The 20,715-nt window shown below is 34.1% G+C and overlaps 1 protein-coding gene and 2 non-coding genes across 6 annotated transcripts; 2 read left to right on the top strand and 1 right to left on the bottom strand.

Annotated features, from left to right (window-relative positions):
- Positions 1–7,918: 7,918 nt before the first annotated feature.
- LOC142620921 (filament-like plant protein) lies at positions 7,919–15,117 on the top strand. Of its 4 annotated transcripts, none has more exons than XM_075794232.1 (8): positions 7,919–8,053; positions 9,135–9,296; positions 11,397–11,586; positions 11,836–13,133; positions 13,268–13,540; positions 13,673–13,948; positions 14,078–14,353; positions 14,466–15,117. In XM_075794232.1, exons 2-8 carry the CDS (start codon positions 9,183–9,185, stop codon positions 14,868–14,870), a joined length of 2,832 nt encoding a protein of 943 aa, XP_075650347.1. In that variant the 5' UTR covers positions 7,919–8,053; positions 9,135–9,182; the 3' UTR covers positions 14,871–15,117. The 4 variants fall into 4 exon arrangements, with proteins under 4 accessions (XP_075650347.1, XP_075650343.1, XP_075650345.1 ...); XM_075794228.1 differs by having other exon boundaries at positions 11,394–11,586; XM_075794230.1 differs by lacking the exon at positions 7,919–8,053 and adding an exon at positions 8,107–8,294 and having other exon boundaries at positions 11,394–11,586.
- Positions 15,118–15,549: 432 nt separating this feature from the next.
- Positions 15,550–15,634, bottom strand: TRNAM-CAU (transfer RNA methionine (anticodon CAU)). The gene is given in 2 exon segments: positions 15,550–15,585; positions 15,597–15,634. It is a non-coding gene; the product is annotated as a tRNA-Met (tRNA).
- Positions 15,635–16,322: 688 nt separating this feature from the next.
- TRNAQ-UUG (transfer RNA glutamine (anticodon UUG)) lies at positions 16,323–16,394 on the top strand. Its single transcript has one exon. It is a non-coding gene; the product is annotated as a tRNA-Gln (tRNA).
- The last annotated feature ends 4,321 nt before the right edge of the window (positions 16,395–20,715 follow it).

Below are 20,715 nucleotides of genomic sequence, written 5' to 3'. Positions count from 1 at the left end.
GAAATAAAAGCTTCAATCATATTGGCATCAACACTAAAAGTACCAAGGATGCCTTCTGTCACTACCAACTCATTCATTAATTCAGACAATGAATAAATCTTTTTGTTCATATTATAATTAAGTCTAAATTCCTTAAATGATTTCAGTAGTAACTAGAGTATCATATCTACTTAGGATTCTCCATCAATATCGGCACCTAAAACTTTCAATGTATTCAAATTAAAGATCATCCTAAGATAATGTTCCCTCACTGAAATACCTTTAGCTATTTTGGTATTATAAATTCACCTCATAATTTCTTGCCTTGCAGAATGGCATTGCTCACCAAACATCTCCTTCAAACTTAGCATTATGTCTTAAGCTAGTTCTACATCTTGCATTTGATGCTATAGAACATTTGAAATAGATGCTAAGATATGACACTTGGTCATCTCATTAGATTTCTGCCAACAATCATATCGTTGTTTTTCCTTAGAAGTAGCATCTAATGAAGGAAAGTTAGGACACAGCTGAGTAAGCACATATTTGTGCTCTTCAGCAATAAGAATAATGTTCAAATTTCTTTTCCAGTCAACATAGTTGGATCCGGTCAGTTTGTTTTGATTACGAATAACAACAAGTGGGCTAAATAATGCCATGATTTTAAATCTGAAAATAACATACATGAATATAATAAGTAAACTAGATATTATCAATTTAGCATATAAATATATAATATGGAATCTTAATAAAACCATAAAATAATATATGCAACGACAACCCAATCCATGTCTATAATTCCTTGGTAACAAGTTTATTATAAACACATTAATTGGTTGAGAACTATTCTCATTATCAATACTATCATGATAACTCTTATTAAACATTAATGATATGTCGTATTACCTTTAGCCTCTAAGTAATAATAACATAGCTCCTTTGGGAGATTAACATTACACTTAATCTAGTGTACACCATTATCTAGAATCATGTGTAGCCACATTTCATCTATCTTTTATAGTATTTAAACTTGTAGTACCATAAAACAAAACACTCTCCTTTGGGATCGCGAGGCTTATATGCCAAGACGAGGTATTTGTCCACACTACTTTAAACGGGTAAGTTCAATCTTGTAATACTATGAAATAATTACCCTCCTTTGGGATCGCACGGCATATACGCCAAGACGAAGTATTTGTCCACACTATTAGGAACCGATAATGGAGGCTGTGAGATCCGATCCTTGTATCTCTTTCCCACTAGATATTTTAAATTTAAAAGATTTTAAGATCAAGAACCATAATAATGCTAAACACTTTGAAAACATAATCCTAATCTCTTTAGGAATGAATTTCATAATCCTAGCATTAACATGATATAAATATATATATCTATGTATCTCTATATAAATGGCAACATATGAAACAAACTTTAATATACGGATCCAAGACATCCAAGGCATATAACACATGCTAAAAACATTGTATCGCTACCTTTTATCAATAATCCGAATGCATACGAACCCATATATATTTAAATATATATAATATAATATAATATAATATACGAATTGGATAAATACATATATATAATATAAACCCATATATATATATATATATATATATATATAATATATATGGATTAGATGAATCCATACATACCAAGGCACATGACAGTTATTCCATGCAATATAGGACAAGCAATGCATTAACATTCAAGCCATTGAATTCGTATATAAAGCATTCAATACATCAAAGAAAGTAGTTATTGATGGCCAAGCAACACATGTAATTATCATGCAAGTAGTTATTGATGTATATCAAGCCAAGCAGTGCAAAACGAAGTGCATGCACATAACTACCCTCCACTTCAATAACTATGTCTAATTGAATACTAAGACACGGCACAATTCAATTAACCAGTAAGTCCATTCAAAGTAATGTAATGGCTTAATTGTGCCGACTTGCAATGATTATATGGGATTGAATATACAATCATGGGCTACTGTGTTTCACGTGAACCAAAACTATGAAAACATGGCACCGCATCAAAAATCCTATAACACCAAGAAAACAATTTTCTTTGATTCTAAAAATCAATCACATGTTATACAAGCATGAGATGAAAACCTGACTTTGATACCAATTGTTGAAAAACCTGATTTTGTATCTCATACAAAACACACAGTGGAAGCAACAAATATGGATCTATTTCATTCATGATTGACAATATGCACTATATAAATTTCAAAATTTAAGAACAAGATAGTGTACCTTGGTATGGTGAAATTCAAAACAAAAAATTAGAAGTACTTGAGAATACTTTTAATCTTCACTCCAATTTCACTTTATACCCAAGAAGAGTGGTCTCTCAATTAGTTTCCAAAGGAGAATTATCGAGTGGCTTCACTCACACATATACACTATTTCACAATGATGTCTTTTTTTTTAATTCTCTAATAAAAAATTCTGTATGTTTCTCCCTTTATAACTAACTGATTATCTAATTGGACTGACCTATTGGGCATTTTCAATTGGGTTTTAGTGTGCGGTTTGGAGTGGGACCACAAGGGACCAATAAGACACTAGTTTTAATGAGCCTTGGGCTTTTCTGTCAACTCTTGACAAGTTCAAAGTTACCATTAATTATATTTAATACCACTATATAAATATAATTGCACTCTAGATTTTATTAATAAATTATATCTCAAGACTTTATTATACATGCAATCCCTTCATAAAATATTCTTAGTAATACAAAGTCATGAATGTAGATTGCCACTTTGAATATTACTACATTTTAATTCTTGAGTACTCAGTTTAATCCTTTAAGTCATTCATCATATATTTATGAAATCTAATTTCATAAATATATGTACTTTAGTACCTCCTTACTAAAGTGGTTAAGTCTAACACTCTGAATAACCAAACTCATTAAACTTATCTCAAGGGAATATTTTATATCTCCGTTAAGAGATCTTGAGAATATATGTTCCATTAATACTAAATGTGGCTGCCCAATATACTGAGGTTTTGATCGTGACTTTAGATCTCAGTCCTGATATGTTAAAGCAACCTACACCTTATGATCAGGTTCATTATTTGCTCAGGATTAAGAGTTCATGCAAATAGAAGGCGTGACATTTATTATTCATTTGACAGTCATTAAGAGAATAATAAATCTCACAGTGGTCCAGTTCAATATGTCTTAACTCTTAAAACATATCAATTAGAAGTCTCTACTTCCATGATCAAGACAAATCATCTTAATTGATACGTTATAGTCTTCGCAGATGAAATGCCCAATTTCATCACCAACTACGAACTTAAATTCTAAGTTTATAAAGAACTTGAGATTTATATCTTCTGTGACTAAATCACATACTATGCATCTCATGGACCATATGATAATGTTTGAATATTTATGTTACCATTATTTTAGATAATAATAAAACAACTTTATTAAATATAACATAATGTCATACATAACGTCAGACAATTGGATTTAAGGGCACTAATCCTAACAAGGGATTCAATTTTGTTCTTCAATGATGTTCGTCGTTTCTTAGTATAATTTCTGGGGTTTTTTTTTTTTTTTTGAAATTAACGTTTTCTTAAATATTAAATCAAAATTAAAAATTTTAAAAATGACAAAACAGGTAGATAACGGCAACATTTAACAGATTGTTAAGGGAGGACTTGATTGAGAATAAATGAAACTTAGAGAACTTAAATGACAAAACTTAAACTTAAAGGACTGAAATGAAAAGTGATGAAACTTAGAGGATCAGTTTTGCATTTTTGCCTTATTTTAAATAATCCCTTGAATCGCCCAAACCTCCAGTCAAATTGAAATGAGACCCTTAAGAGCCTATGTCCATGTCCAACACTCTAACAATTGAGGTAAGCTACTTGGTTGTATACTCTACAGAATTTAGATTATACTTATTTTATTTTTAGAGGATTAATAGATTCTCATTTTAATGTAACACTTCTCAATATATTATTATTCTCATTTTAAACTTAACCTCTTTTTTTTTTCTTTTTTCTGTTGAACGGTTCAGATTTAAAAACCATGGTGAGGTCTGGTTTGAAAGCCATGGTAAGGAATCGCAACCAATATTTAATTTTCTTATCACAAATTATATGGGATGACCTTAAGGTGGAGGATTTAAGGGGAAACATTAAGCTTTATTGAATTGTAAATGCACGCCAAGTAGGGGCACAATTGAGGGTTTAGCTTTGCTATAAAAAAAAAGGTGTTGTTTTACCGGTTGTTGATGTTTTCTCTTGGCTTATTCATGTTGTGATTTCACAATCTCGAGCACAAGATTGTTTATTTTTTGTTATTTATAGGCCCCCTTATTTTTTTGTTGAAATGTAAATTTTGGAAAACTGTTTCAAGCTTTGTGGCTGAATTTGTCTCAAGAGGACAACTAAGGAGGGGTTAGGGGCAAACGGGAGATTCGATTTGGGTTCTTTTGGCACCAAATACATGTGGTGTATTAAAAGGAGAGGTATGGAAAATATTAAACAAATATTTAAGGGTGTTTGGTAGAGTAGTTTGAGATGAGATTTTTGTAGATTTTTGAAATACGTGTGAGTGAAAAAGTGCGTGAAAATATGTGTAATGTTGTTTAAAATGTAAAAATGTGAGTTTGAAATGATATAACAAAGAGGCCCTTAGAGTTAGCTTTTCCCAGGAGTTGGTAATTACTCATATGCCAGCAACAAAATCTGATCACAGCCCAATCATTAATTAAAAATTTTCTTTTCTCAATAAAATAATTTATTTTATTAATTTTTTATTGTAAGAAATTTTAAAAACAAAGCCCAAAAAAAAATCATCTAATAAAATCAGATGGAATGGCTAATTGAATAAAAGTAAAAGTTACAAGAGTGAAATGAATAAATTAGAAATTATATAAATGAATTAAATTCTTTTATAAATATAACGTGTAATTTATAATTTAACTATGAGAATAAATAATCATCTGAGTAGATACCATAGATTAAAATTCTATTAAATAAAAAAAAAAATTGTGAGAATAAATAATGGGAAGGGTTTTGCTACATACATGGGTATGTAGCAGTAAAAAGAAAGAGATAAGTGTATGAAATCTACTTAAATCATGTGCATTACACATGACACTTGAACACATTACACGATTTTTTTTTTGGTCACATATCCCTGCAGCAATAGCAGCAAAACCTTTCCCAATTTATGAGCATTCAAGATATACTAGAAATATCAGAAAAAAAGAAAAGAAAAGAAAAGATATGCAAGAAATATTTTCCCCAGCAACCAACCAATCCATTATGACTTGTGTTGACTCAATTGAGTGTAACATAAGGCCAGTGGTACTTTTTGTTTGAGCAAGATGCTGACTCGATTTTGTGCAATGAATTTGCGGTCAAGAATCAGATGCAAGGAGGATCTTGACAAAGGACACATTATTGGAAATTTCTCCTAGGTCTCACACTGATGTGTAACTCAGTTAGTCGTCCAATTTTTGTTGGGAATGTGCACCACACACTACAAACTGATAATACCAGTGCCTGCAAAAACACAAGTTGGAACTAATGTATCTGAAACTGACAAATCTTGAATTGACACCTCAACAAAAGATAATCCAACTGGTTGTTTCTAGATTCTCATTGGCCACCGCACAAAAGCATTTGAAAGGTATAATACCCTCCTCCGTACAACTACCCAAGGTCCCAATGCCCTATTTACCTAATGGGCTCTGCATCAATGCGTTTTTGTGTAACAAGGTGCACAGAGCATACTCCAGCAAGCCCATTTAAATTTCTTGGGTGTTTCTTTGCAGCCATTAACTCATAATATTATAATCTGGATCCTGAATTGCAATGCAATAGTTATTGGCCCAACCCAATTTGGAAATGTTATATACTTTCTTATAATCTTTGGGTCCAGTGGCGAATATATTATTCATTTTAAAAAAATTTTAATAAAAAATTGAAAAAACTGTCTAATTAGTTAGACTTTTTCATTGTTTTTATAAAACGTTTCCTAAAATAATTTATTAACATTTGTCCTTAAAACCATAACACTCCTACTATTACTATCCATTATTCCGCATAGGCATAGGAGCATAGCCTCATCACTTGTCACTTTAGAAACCATTGAAAAAATGATGTGGTCTTGATGTTTGAATTTAGGTGTGTTTGGTTCAACCTAAAATATTTTTAGGTGAAAAATGTTTAATATTTTTGAAAAAAAAATTATTTTCAAATATTTGGCTATATGCTTGAAAATACTTTAAAAAATATTTTCAAGTGTTTGGTTACATTCTTGAAAATTCTATAGAAAACATATTTTCAACTGTTTTCTGACTTTTTTTTTTCATTTCCTAAGCACATATAATAATAAAAATGAAAATTTTAGATTAAGATAAATATCGTGGTTTAGGACTGGCGACAATCGTTAGCCACCAGAGACCAGGGATGTTATGTGGGGTGGAGGTTAGATGGCATATAGTGGGAGTGGGGGGGTGGACATTCAGTTAATGAGTTTTGGGTAAGACAGAAAATTATTTATAAAAAATTGAAAGTATAAACCAATTTTCTACCATAACTGCTTTTATTTTATGGTCAACTAGAAAAAAGTTTCCAGCCAACCAACATTTTCCGTTACCCCAAACACTTGTTGCGGAAAATATTCTTTGAAAATCAATTTATGGCGAACCAAATACAGCCTAACAATAGAGAATTGATGATGTGTTTGGCAAGGTTGTCAAAGTTGAGATCCTATGCAAGATCGGGAGAAGTAGCTAAATAAATGAGATTGTAAATCATAGGATCAAATCATGAATCATAAGATCAAGTAGTGAATCATAAGATCTTACTTTTTTGTTGGGAAAAATAGCAAAAAACACAATGGTAGTGACTTTTTATGTTGAAATTGGCCTTTGGCTTTTGTCTATTTTTTTTAAAGTATTTAGTTTTTTTTTTTTTTTTTTTTTTTTGTAAATAATTAACCTTTAGGTTTTTTAAGAAATAAGCTAGCTTTTAGCTTTTTGTCACACATTTACATTGTAATATTTTGACAAACTGTAGCTTTTTCTATTATATGAATAAACTCTCAAAAATAAATTGTTGCCAAACGAGGATTATGAACGTGGAATGGATGCAAGTGCAACCTTTTGTTCAAAAGCTATTTGTTTTTTATAGCCTTATACATTGAATTGAAAATTTTTAAATTATTGAATTCAAAAATAATTAGAGCATGCTATAAGTAGGTAAAAATAAGCTTAACATAATTGGCATTTGAAAGTTGTATGTTCCTTTTTAATGAGGGGTCAAAAATGGCTCCAGAAATTGACTGCTATAACGCATAGACTCATAGCTTCTTCTGTTTTTTTGAAGGGATAGACTCATAGCTATTAAGTCAAGAAATTCAAAACTAGCCATCAAAATCTACAGTTTTAAACGAAAAAAAGAAAAACTACAATGACATGGTAGATGGTGACCCTTCTGTAACTTCAATTTTGAAACAATCCAATTTTAAAAGTGGGTCCTACCATCTCACGCTTTCTCCACCGTCAGATCATGAATCCAGAGTAGATCATGAAAAATGTATCAAATCCAACGTCCATGAAATTAAGTCCACTGTGAGTGTGCCTTCTTGTAATGATTATGCTAAGACAAATGGAGTTATTTTATGCAACACTTTTTTGAAAAACTGAGACACAGACACAGTAGAGAGTAAAAAGAGACATAGAGATAGAGGTGGAGATAGAGATAGAGGGAGAGCCTCTCTCTCTCCATCTGCAACAAAGAAAACTTGTATTTAATTAATACAAAAAACCTTATCCGAGGGCGGGAATAAGGGCAGCTCAATTTTCAAAACGCAAATTAAAAACAAAATACTATAATTTAATTTAATTTTCCAAAATACAAAAAAGCTGAAAAAGTGGGTCTTTTGTGGTCTCACTCTGTACGCTCCAATCTCACATCCTTCACAGTTCTGAGTTCATATCCCAAAACCCAAATCAGATGCTCCACTCTTTTTTATATATTTGGAAAACAAAAAAAAAAGAGAATACAAAAAGGTAAAGTGAAAAACAAGAAATAGAAGCCCACACATTATCTGTTACTTGGTTGTTTTTATTAGACATTTGAATGCTCACTGACATTCCAGAGATTTTTGCAGAGTTACTTTTATTGTCAAAATATTATTTTATTTATGTTTCTGAAATCTTAAATCTCAAGTCTCAGCTGAACCCATCTTTTATTTTCATTTAAAACTACTTCTGTCCAATCTCAAGCTTGTTTTTGGTCTCCCAGTCAAAGGTATTTCATCTGGGTCTTGCTTCTTCTTCTTCTTCCTCCTCTTCTTCTTCATCATCTTTTTTTCTTCTTCTTTTTTTGTTTATGGTTTGAAAATATTTTATATATGATATATATTTTTACATAAATTATTGGTTTTAATTATTATTTATTGCCTCATTGGGAAAATTAGTAAGGTTTTGTGCTCTTTAGCTCTGATGGGTCACTCAAATTTGGGACATTTTGAATTGTAAAATCAGAATTCTTTCATTTCTGTGTTATATATCTTGTTACTAGCCACTGTTCCATTAGTTTTGATTTATCCTATCGGTTGTGTTTCTTTTTTGGAAAAATTTTATTAGTTTTATCAGCTGGGAAGTTCTCATTTTGTGATTCAAGTATTTCACTGCTTAGGGGGTGTTTCAGAAACCATTCAAGGTGTTTGAATACGAGTAAAAGCTGGGAATTTCTTTATTTTCTGAATGTGTGTTTTATGTCCTAGAGACTAGAGTCTTAAATTAGCATTTGGGTTTTTTAAACTAAGTAATCCATTTTAGTTCTTTGGATGTCCCATATTTTTGTTGTTGGGGTTGGATGGTAACTTGGGTGGATTTGAAGCAAAGCTGGGAGAATTATAAGCCAAGTCATCTTTTTGTATAGTTGAGTTTGTTGAAGAGAATATGTGCACCTGCTTTTCAAAGGCTTGACTGTTCTAGTGGGAATTCTGTTATTTAACAATAATGAGCACTATTGCTAACATGCCATTGGATATTTATTTGTCTGTTTTTTTCTCTGTAATTGGAGGAGGATTTTATGATGGGCTTTCGGTGACCTGTTGAAAAATGTTGTAAATGTGTGTGGCAGTGAGCTCTCTGTGATGTGTTAGTCGGCGTTGGACAATTGGAGCTCACAATGGAAAAAAGGAAATGGTTGTGGAAGAGGAAGTCTTCTTCTGACAAAAGCCCTGGTGAAACTGAGAGTTCAGGTTCGATATCTTCGCATTCAGAGAGATACTCAGATGATCAGGTATGCAACTACAACCCGTGTGAAATTTGACTAGTAGGTAGCTTGGATGTTACCATGTAGACTTTAACGCACTAAACCAACTGATAATGACCACAAGAGCCCATGTTTCTCTGCATTCTGATAGGAACAGAAATGGAAGTTGATAAAAGACTTCCTTTTAGTGGAAGACAAGCCACAGTACAATAGCAAATTCTTCAACACCTGGCTTAATTCCATAAACGTTTATTTAAAGAGCAACAATCTCCTAAGATAACTAGATAAATATTCAAATAGAGATAAGATACCTAAAGAGCAACATTCTCATTGATAATTCATAAGTTTGAAATTGTAGTTTGATTCTTGCCATTATGAAAAAATTGGGCATCAACCTTTTAACATATGAACCTGCTAGACAGATAAATTGTGATTGAAATTCATCGTGGTTATTTGTTGGCATTCTGAGTTCTGACTGTATATCTCCCAATTTCTGTAATTGAGTGTCTTCTGATCTGATAAATTGAAGTATGAATACCTTGCAGTCATATGCGTTGATTGTTTGGCCATCATCTCTTATAACTTCTAAGTGCCCCCACCCTTTCATTGTAGTGTAATTAATTTCCTAGAAAATAAGGACATCATGAATTAAGTATCTTGAATGAATGAGTGTGTCCTGTATATAAGAAACCAGATTAAACCAAGTTGATAGGAGATGTCTTTCCACCATATATAGCTTTGCACTTAAAACTTTTTCTGTTTGGCTTTGATAAGCCTGTAAATGTGCAACATTTAGTGACATTTCCTGTTGAAGAGTGTCCCTTGTGTTGTGCCTTGTTATCTTGTAGGTATCATTACCTGTTTTTTTCCCCCTCAAAACTCTATGTTCTGCTTCTTTCATTGTAATGGTTGAAATGTCATGTCTGAGGCAAGAGAATACGACTTCCATAAAACATACTTTGTCAGTAGTTGAGTTGCATACGTAAAACAAAATTTGCTAAGTGCAACCAGTATGATTATGGCAAACAACTGGCTGGAATTATGAAAAGTGTACACAACTTGGCTCATTGACAAATGTTCAGCTCAGACTTCTTTTCTTTGGAGAGCCATAAGGAAGGTTGGCTATTTAGATCTCCAGTCTCTAGATAATAGTCTGCTTGTCAGTCCTTCAATATCAGGACTTCTACTCTTCATGTTATGACACATGTTAGGAATTGTGAAAGGGTAATCTCTGATAAAAATAAAAAAAAAGGATTGTGAAAAGGTAATTCACAAACATAACTGTTACTTCAGGCAGGTGATTTTGAACAACTAAGCTTTGATTGACAGGAGTTTGAGGCACTTTTAGTTGGGATGTGATGATGCAGTTTTAATACTATGGGTTCTGAAATTTCTTACATACTTGTATTTTTCTATGTTGATGAAAACATGGACATTTAATGATGTCGTACAAATCTTATCAGGGTTCAGAAAAGGAAAAATAAAGTTTATAATAGGAATGCCCAAAAAGATATTCAGTGTAACCAAATAAATTGTACGTTCAGAATTATATTTGCAGTTCCTAGGATGCATTAAAGTGTTTCTAGGAATACTCCTCTGGGTTCATTTGCTCAATGGAAACGCTGATATTAATCCTAATTGCATCCCCAGCAGTGTCTTCTTTAATAAACATTGTTTTAGACAGGATCCTCATTCACATGGCACATCACAAGAAGTCATGCTTGGCAAAAAGCCTGGTTTGAAAATCTTAATTTTGAAGTTTTTTTTGTTTTTCCTTCATTTTTAGTTATTGTTTGATGAAAAAGAATCAAATCCATGGCCTTACTACAGCACAGGCAACTGTAACTAGTAAATGGATTGAAAATAAATACACATGCATGCTCATAGATCAGCCACTCCAACCCAATCTGTTATAAAATTTCATGTTTGCATATCGTTTCTTAACTGTTTCTAGTAACCAAAGAAAACTTATGTGTTCTTCCCTGTCCTATAACATAGAATCAAATTGTGGATGTATCTGTGAGCTGTTCCGTTAGGGGATCATTTTGGTTATTTCATGAAATGAAAATTTTGTTTTTATGCATGTTGAATGTTGCTTTATCCAATATCACATTGTTGAACCAGGAGGCATTCAAGTCATCTCCTAATCATAACACTCAATCACCTGAAGTCACATCAAAAGCTGTAGCAGGTGCTGAAGATGTTAATGATAGTGTGAAGAGCCTGATGGATAAGTTATCAGCTGCACTTGTAAATATTAGTGCCAAAGAAGACTTGGTGAAGCAGCATGCAAAAGTTGCAGAAGAAGCTGTTGCGGGTATGACATAAGTACATAACACTTGGGACATCTCTGCTATTTCTTATTCTCATGACAACTGATCACAATACCGTGTCTGGTTGCAGCATGTTAGTTGCAATGAATATATGCACATAATGTTTCAAATCTAGGAGCTTGCATGAATTGGAATTTTTGTATTATAACTTTGTAAATCTCAACCAAACATGATAATGACTGCTGTATTCTTTGCTGCTTTAATAAATTTCTTTCATTTTAATATTATTCTAGGTTGGGAGAAGGCTGAAAATGAAGTGGTTGCTCTGAAGCAGCAACTTGATTCTGCAGTTCAGGAAAACTCAGTACTTGAAGATCGGGTAAGCCATCTTGATGGTGCCCTCAAAGAACTTGTTCGGCAGCTAAGACAAGCAAGAGAGGAGCAGGAGCAAAAGATCCAGGAAGCTGTAGTGAAGAAAACCCGTGAGTGGGAAACCACCAAACTCAAACTTGAGAACCAGCTTCTGGTGTTCCAGAGCAAAGCAGAAGCCCCTCAGCCTGAATCTCCTACTCATGTTGATCCTGATATTTGCTGTAAACTTGAATTCTTGGAGAAAGAGAACTCAGCTCTCAAAATTGAGCTCCATTCTCAATCTGAAGAGTTGGAAATCAGGGCAATTGAGAGGGACTTGAGTACACAGGCAGCTGAGACAGCCAGCAAGCAACATTTAGAAAGCATAAAGAAGGTGGCCAAGCTTGAGGCTGAATGCCGGAGGTTAAAATCCATGGTTTGTAAATCATCCTTGGTTAATGATCACAAATCCACCACTGCCTCCTCAATTTATGTTGAATCTCTCACAGATAGTCAATCAGATAGTGGGGAGAGGCTTAGCTTGGGAGAGATTGATACTCGCAAGATGGGTGGCAGCTCAGAGCCAAAAAAGTGTGAGCCTAGTTGCTCTGATTCATGGGCGTCTGCTCTAATTGCTGAGCTTGATCAATTCAAAAATGAAAAGGCATTTAAAAGAAATCTCCCATCCTCTTCTGCTCCGATTGATCTCATGGATGATTTTCTTGAGATGGAGCGACTTGCTGCTCTGCCTGAAACCAAGAATGGAAGCCATTACCTTTTATCAGAGGTTTCCAGTGAGTCAATTAATGGAGAAAGCTCCCTCAGAATCGAGCTTGAAGCCATGACTCAACGGAATGCTGAATTAGAAGAGAAGTTAGAGAAGATGGAAGCAAGGAAAATTGAATTGGAGAATGCTTTAATCACAACTCAGGACTATATAGAGGCATCCCAGGTTCAGCTGATGGAGGCAGAAGTGAAGTTGGAGGAGTTGCAAAGAGAGCTATATAATGCAAAAGAATCAAAGCAAGTTCTTGAATCTAGACTCATTAGCATGGAAGCAGAAGCAAGGACCATGTCTGTAAAAGTTGAATCTTTAGAAGTAAAGGTTCAGAAAGAAAGGGCTTTGTCAGCAGAAATTGCAGCCCAGTGTCAGGAATTAGAGGAAGAGCTGTCAAGAAAGAAGCAGGAAATTGAACTTCAGAAAACCGCAAGCTTGAATGGTGAATTGAAGATAAAGCAGGTCAGGCATCACTATCTTTTGTTATCTTCAATGCGTAGTTCAATTATTTTCTATCATTTGTTTGCTGGGTATTGTAGAGGAATCAGTATTAGAATTCCCTACATATAATAATCATAAGACATTGTCTATATCAGGAGGCAGAAGTGAAGTTGGAGGAGTTGCAAATGGAGCTAAATACTGCAAAAGAATTGAAACAAGTTCTTGAATCTGGACTCATTTGCATGGAAGCAGAAGCAAGAACCATGTCTGTAAAAGTTGACTCTTTAGAAGTAAAGTTTCAGAATGAGAGGGCTTTGTCAGCAGAAATTGAAGCCAAGTGTCAGGAATTAGAGGAAGAGCTATCAAGAAAGAACCAAGAAGTTGAACAGAAAACTGCAAGCTCAAATGGTGAATTGAAGATAAAGCAGGTCAGGCATCACTTACTTTTGTTAACTACGTAGAATAGTTCAACCATTTCTATCAATTGTTTACTGGGTATTGTAGAAATAGTAGTATTCCCTACATATCACAATTGTAAGATAAGACTTTGTCTATATCAGGAGGCAGAAGTGAAGTTGGAAGAGTTGCAGAGAGAGTTAAATACTGCAAAAGAATCAAAGCAAGTTCTTGAATCTAGACTCATTAGCATGGAAGCAGAAGCAAGGGCCATGTCTGTAAAAGTTGGCTCTTTAGAAGTAGAGGTTCAGAAAGGGAGGGCTTTGTCAGAAGAAATTGCAGCCAAGTGTCGGGAATTAGAGGAAGAACTATCAAGAAAGAAGCAAGAAGTTGAACTTCAGAAAACTGCCAGCTCAAATTGTGAATTGAAGATAAAGCAGGTCAGGCATCACCTTTGTTAACTACATAGAATAGTTCAATAATTTTCTATCAATTGTTTGCTGGGTATTGTAGAAGAATTAGTATACCCTACATATCACAATCGTAAGATAAGACTTTGTCTGTATCAGGAGGCAGAAGTGAAGTTGGAAGAGCTGCAAAGAGAGCTAAATACTGCAAAAGAATCGAAGCAAGTTCTTGAATCTAGACTCATTAGCATGGAAGCAGAAGCAAGGATCATGTCTGTAAAAGTTGACTCTTTAGAAGTAAAGGTTCAGAACGAGAGGGCTTTGTCAGCAGAAATTGCAGCCAAATGTCGGGAATTAGAGGAAGAGCTATCAAGAAAGAACCAAGATATTGAACTCCAGAAATCTGCTAGCTCAAATGGTGAATCAAAGATAAAGCAGGTCAAGCATCGTTTTTGTTATCTACATTGCATGGTTCAACCATTTTCTATCATTTGTTTGCTGGGTATTGTAGAGGAATACTAATGATCATAAGACTTTGTCTATATATCAGGAGGATCTAGCTGTAGCTGCTGGAAAACTTGCAGAGTGCCAGAAAACAATAGCATCTCTTGGAAATCAATTGAAATCTCTAGCAACACTGGAAGACTTCCTGATTGACCCTGCCAACCCACCAGAGTTTTCTGCCGGTGCATCTCTGATTCCTAAACCTGAAGGAGAACTGTGGAAGTTGCATTGTAACCAAACGTTTTCACCTAAAAGAAATTCAGACTCTTCGAGAATTGCTGGTGAAAGTTCTGGTCCTGTAATAAACACAAATGAAGAGAATTCACTGCCTTTTCCGTCTTCATCAACTTCATCAGCTACATTGTCAAATAATGTCAGTTCTGAGAAAAACCGAAATGGGTTTGCGAAATTTTTCTCGCGTACTAAGAGTGGAATACGACTAGAAATTTAGTGGCCATATACAAAACAAGGTGTATAATTTATTCATCAGTTGTAGAGATGGAGGATTTAGGTGTCTTTTCATTTGAGAGCTGCCTGGTTAGATGCTGTTTAATCAGCAGCAAAGAGTTTTTTTTTTTTTTGAATTCCATTGTCACATGAACAGGTGTCTATGAAATGGGAAATTTCAAGCAAATCCTTTGGTTATGTTTATAATTTTTTATATATTAGAAATAAATGTTCATTTTGTGAAAGCAAAATTGACTTGTTTATGTTTATTCAAAATTAGCAACAGGGAATTCTTCCCTGATGTATAAAGTTAGTCCCTGATGTATAATGTTAGTTGTTAGAAGGTACATTGTTGTGTACCTTGCTTGATCAAGTAAGGGTTTGTTTGGGAACAATATATTTAGTTGAAGCTGAAATTTTTTTGTTGAAAGTACTGTAGATAAATATAAAAGTTAGTTGAAATAGTAGTAAAAATAAGTTAATAGTAAAATAAGTTGATTTTAAATTTTAATCCCAAAAGCAACCTTAGTTGTTAGAAGAAGGCACCAAGTCTGGAAAAATTTCTCCTCAAGGCAAGTTTGAGTTTATTGTGAGGGGAATACGTGTTCCAGTTACTTTATTATATAAATCTAGAAGAACTGTACCGTTTGCTAGCATAAAATGGCTTTATTAAAAAATAATAATGGGGTGAGAGAGGCTCGAACTCTCGACCTCAGGATCACTCAGAAGCTATGAGACCTACGCGCTAGCCAACTGCGCCACCACCCCATGTGTTTTATAAAGTTTAAAATATATAATTTCTTAGATAAACTAGATAAACTAGATAAACTTCTTACTCAAAACCACAACATCGGTTTTGAGTGACAACTGAACTGAGCTTTTAACAATATTTTATATTTTATTTGTTTTTAACAATTGAACCTTAAAAGTGAAAATTTTAATAATAAAATAAATTTAGGACTAGAGGATAAGATACGTGAAAAAAAAATACATATAAAGAAATTTCGATTGTGTTTCAATAGGTGGAGCTATGAGCCATCCCAATATCCCACCAAATATAATTAGCTCAAAGCAAAACTTTTTTTAATGAATAAAAAAAACACAAATTTGGATTTTTTGTTAATGACTTGTGGACGTCAGTACTCACTTTAAAATCACATCACTCTTTTTTACTAAGCTAGTTTTTATTTTTCAGAATCCCTTTTACAAAACTTTTTCTTTGTTTTTTCTATGTCAATTGTGGTATTCTTTTTCTTGTTTGTAGTTTTTTTTTTAACAAAAGAAGATTTGTTACATATGTATGCGTTGAGGACAAGTGAACAATGTAAAGGGTAGTGGCAACTGCCCTGTCAAAAAAAGGATAGATTGGCGTCCCTGTGGGACCATGACTTGAAAACAGAAGGGTTATATTTTTTCTGATATAAATAACAACATATCCGTAAGAAGGGCAGAAACGGGTTCTATGGTGTAGTGGTTAGCACTCTGGACTTTGAATCCAGCGACCTGGGTTCGACTCCCGGTAGGACCTATCCATCTACCTAATCTTTTTCTAGTCTTCAAAATTCAAAATGTTCTTAAAATACAAGTCCCCAAAATGCAAATAAAAGAAAAAAAAAAAAATGAAAGGGAGGGGTCAAACTAAATAATATACTATGTTTTTAATATTTGATAATAAAAATATTTATTTTATTATTAATAATATTAAAATTTATCCATTATCATTTTTAATTTATATATTCTAATTTAACTATATAGTCACTACAACAAAAGAAAAGAGAGAATGATGTAAATAATTTACTAATTATGGAAGGTATGACCTGTTTTAAAACTACATAATAAAAAATTTGTTACAAGTTTTTATCTATTTAAAAAAACCTACATAATTGACATGATCCCAAATGAAAAGAGAGAATCAAAAAACTTAAAATTATAAATAAATCAAATTATGCCAGTATAAATTTAGAAGAGGAAAGAGAGAGAAAGAGAGATTGCGACGTTGATTTGTTTCTATTCATTAGCATAACAAAGAAATTTTAATTCTTTTAGTCCAAAACACTAAAGTTGGGTTGATCCATTCAAAAACATCTTTGTTTTATTGTAAACATTTGCAACATTGGTTCTGCGAAGGATCTTTTTATTTTTACTTCTTCTCATTGATCATTGTTGTATTTTTGCTTCATTTAGAAACATCTATGTTTTACTGTAAACAATATTTATTAGATAACTGGAAATTCCAACTAATACAAACCCTAATGAACCTAAATGAAAAGAGCTGATCGAATAAATAATCAGGGAATCAAATGGGCCTATTAAGAATAAATAATCAAAATAAATATGTAAATTAATATAAGGGTCTCTTGTTCAAATCATTCAAAATATCCAGTTAGTAGATAAGAAATATATGGAAATTTGTTGCATCTAATATTAAAATTAAAAATTGATTGATTATCATTTTTAATTTATATATTCTAATTTAATTATATAGTTACTACAAAAAAAAGAGAATGCTGCAAATAATTTACTAATTATGGAAGGTATGACCCGTTTAAAAACTACATAATAAAAAATTTCTTACAATTTAAAAAAAAAAAAAAAAACCTACATAATTGACACGATCCCAAATGAAAGGAGAGAATCAAAAAACATAAAATTATAAATCAATCAAATTATGCCTATATAAATTACAAGACAATGTTAGTTTTTTGTATAAATATATCCACATGGTACCAATTAAAAAAATATAGGTTAAAATGCAAAACTTACCCTTTAAGTTTTACTATTTTTCATCTCAGTCCTATAAGTTTGGGTTTTGTTATTTCAGTCCTCTAATTTTCATTCCTTCCCAATTAAGTCCTTCGTTAATGTGCTATTAGTTTTTAACATTAAATTTTTTTTTCTTAATTTTAGAAAAAATGTTAATTTATAAAACGCCAATTAGGAAACCCACACCTGAATAACAAAATTGAAACCCCACCCTGATCTAAGAAAACTGAGAATGAGAAAGAGGGGAAAGAGAGAGAGAGAGAGAGTGAGAGATCTAGAAGAGGAAAAAGAGATCGCAAAGTTAGGTTGTTTCTGTTTATCGGCGTAATAAAGAAATTTTAATTCTTTTTATCTAAAATGCTAAAGTTGGGTTAATCCATTTAGAAACATCTTTGTTTTAATCTAAACATTTGCAACTTGGGTTTTGCAAAGGTTCCTTTGATTTTTGCTTCTTCTCATTGATCATTGGTGTATATTACATACATACATACATACATACATACATACATACATACATATATATATATATATATATATATATATATATATATATATATATATATATATATTGGTAAACCGGAATTTCATTAAAACAAAGTAAGGAATACAAAGTCTAGGGTATAAAACACCCCAAGCGTAAGCTAAGAGCTGGTACAAAATACAAGAAGGAGGATTGGAATGTGAAACAAGGGAGTTAGGATTAAGCACTCCTTCTTTAGCCAAAATATCCGCGCAATGGTTTGCTTCGCGGTGGATGTGGTACAAGCGAGCTTCCTCAAAATGATAGAGGATGGACCTGCAATAAAAAATGAGACCATTATAAGGGTGTGATGAGTCAAAACTGTGAGACATAATAATATTGACAACTGCTTAAGCATCAGTTTCAATCAATAGTAATGTTTAAGCTTCTTGCAAGAGAAAGGCCATCTCTAAGGCCCCAAATGCGTGTGCCCTATGGCTCTATTAAAGCTTCCAATCTAGGAGCCCTTGTGGTCTCTGATTATACCGCTAGTTGAAGCTCGGCTTGGGTTGCCTTTGGCAGAGCCATCAGTATTAAGTTTGTGGAAACCAAAGGGGGGCGGCTTCCAACCAATGGGGATAACCTTACTCTTGCTGTGGGCAAACATGAGGGGGGGGGGGGGAGGGTGTGAAAAATGTCTTGAGTTGTGGCCCTTATTCTGTCTATCACAAGTTGGGAGATAAAAGGTTGGCCTTCCATGACTAGCTTGTTGTGGGCTGACCAAATAATCCAAGCAGCCAAAGGAAAGGTTGTTATCCTGGGGATGTGTGGGAGGCTAGGGGTTATGGAAGAGGAGGTTTCCATAAGCTTGAGCCAATCGGGGAGGTTCGACGTAAGGAACCTGAAAGGGAGGGTGTGGTGCACAAGGTCATTCCAGATAGGAAGGATAACAGGGCAATCATGGAGGATATGAATGGTGGTTTCCAAGTTAGAGTGACAAAGGGAGCAAGAGTCATCATTGAGGACGTTTCGAGTAACAAGGTGCGCTTTAGTGGAGAGGTGGTTGTGGCAGGCTAGCCAAAGGAAGCTTATAACTTTAGGGATGGTGGGAACCTTCCAAAGCCATTTCCAAGAAGGAGCGCTTGTTGGCTGAAGCTCGGCTGCTATGAGGTAGGCTAAGCAAATGTCAAAATGACCATTCGGGGATGTCTTGTAGTTGGGGAGGTCGTGTAGTGAGGAGGAGAAGGGTTTAGGGGTTGCTCGAATAAAGTCACGAATCTGAAGGGGAATCTCGAAGGATAAGTTGCTGAATGACCAGTTGCCTAAGGTGTCCCATGCGTCTTTCACCTTTAGGGAAAGGTCATTTGCGTGGAAGGGGCCATGCAGAAAATTCCTTAGAGGCCCGTGGCCCCGTCCAATCATCCAGCTAGAAGTGCGTTGTCTCCCTATTTCTAATTAACCATCTGGTCCCTTTTTCACAAATGGCTTTTTCTTTTTGGATGCTGGACTAAACAGGAGATTTGCGCTTGGTGGTGTTAGAAGTTATTGGATATTTTTTCCTTAGAATTTCGGCCCAAAAATCCAAAGATTTAGTGTGCAGGGCCCAAGCCCGTTTGGCTAGGAGGGCTTTGTTACGTGCCATGCTTTTCTTTATACCTAGACCTAGCTAAGGATAGGGATCAAGCCTTCCAGGTACAGAGCTTTGTTTGGATTTTATCAATGACGAAGTCGAAAGCTCTTTTGTCTCTCCTATTTGTGATGATGGGCACTCCAAGATACTTACCAAAACTGTTAGTGCAATGCATTCCCAACTCATGCTTGGTGAGAGAGATGTGCTCGATTTTTGTATGAGGGGAGAAAAAGATTTTGGATTTGCTTGGGTTAACTTTTTGACCGGAGGAGGAACAGAATTCATTGAGAACCTTCTTAATGGTGAGACAATTTGTCTTTGTGGCTTTTGCGAAAAGAAGTAAGTTGTCGGCGAAGAATAGGTGCGAGAAGGTCGAATCTTCTCTGGATGTTTAAATGCCTTTCCAGTTTCCGCAAGATTTTTCCGTCTCGATGAGGGCAACTAGGTATTCCATGCAGAGAATAAATAAGTATGGTGATAGGGGGTCACCTTGGCGTATGCCTCTTGAAGGAGAGAAGGAGTCAAGTCTTTCACCACTAACTAGAATAGAGAGGTTAAAGGAGGTGATGCAAGACATGATAAGATCAACCCAGGCTTTTGAAAATTTAAACCAACAAAGGGCATGGTAAATAAAACTCCATTCCATCCTATCGAAGGCTTTTTCGATATCGATTTTAAGAGTCATGAGGCCACTCTTACTCTTGGAGGTGGATATGGTGTGTATGATCTCTTGCATTAGAATGACATTGTTGCTAGCTTTCCTTCCTAGGATGAAGCTGGCTTGAAATAGATGAATAAGGTCTAGAAGGAAAGCTTTGAGTCACTGAACCAGAAATTTCTTTACTGTTTTGTATAGGGTGTTGTAGAGGCTGATGGGTCGGAATTGATGGACAGTTACAGGTCTTTCTGTTTTTGGGATTAGGCATATGAGCATTGAGTTTAGGTTTTCGGGGACATTCTTTGATTGGAAGATGGTTTTGATGAGAGAGATGACGG

The sequence above is a fragment of the Castanea sativa genome, chromosome 12 (genome assembly GCF_040712315.1).
Source record: "Castanea sativa cultivar Marrone di Chiusa Pesio chromosome 12, ASM4071231v1".
Taxonomy (NCBI): Eukaryota; Viridiplantae; Streptophyta; class Magnoliopsida; order Fagales; family Fagaceae; genus Castanea; species Castanea sativa.
The sequence above is the reverse complement of the archived record's forward strand: the minus strand, read 5'-3'. Positions and strand labels throughout refer to the sequence as shown.

Coding starts and splice junctions, on each gene's coding strand:
- LOC142620921 (XM_075794228.1), top strand. CDS start 9,183: ATGGAAAAAAGGAAATGGTTGTGGAAGAGGAAGTCTTCTTCTGACAAA. Junction 9,297..11,393: donor AGAGATACTCAGATGATCAG/GTATGCAACTAC, acceptor TTGTTGAACCAG/GAGGCATTCAAGTCATCTCC. Junction 14,354..14,465: donor GTGAATCAAAGATAAAGCAG/GTCAAGCATCGT, acceptor TCTATATATCAG/GAGGATCTAGCTGTAGCTGC.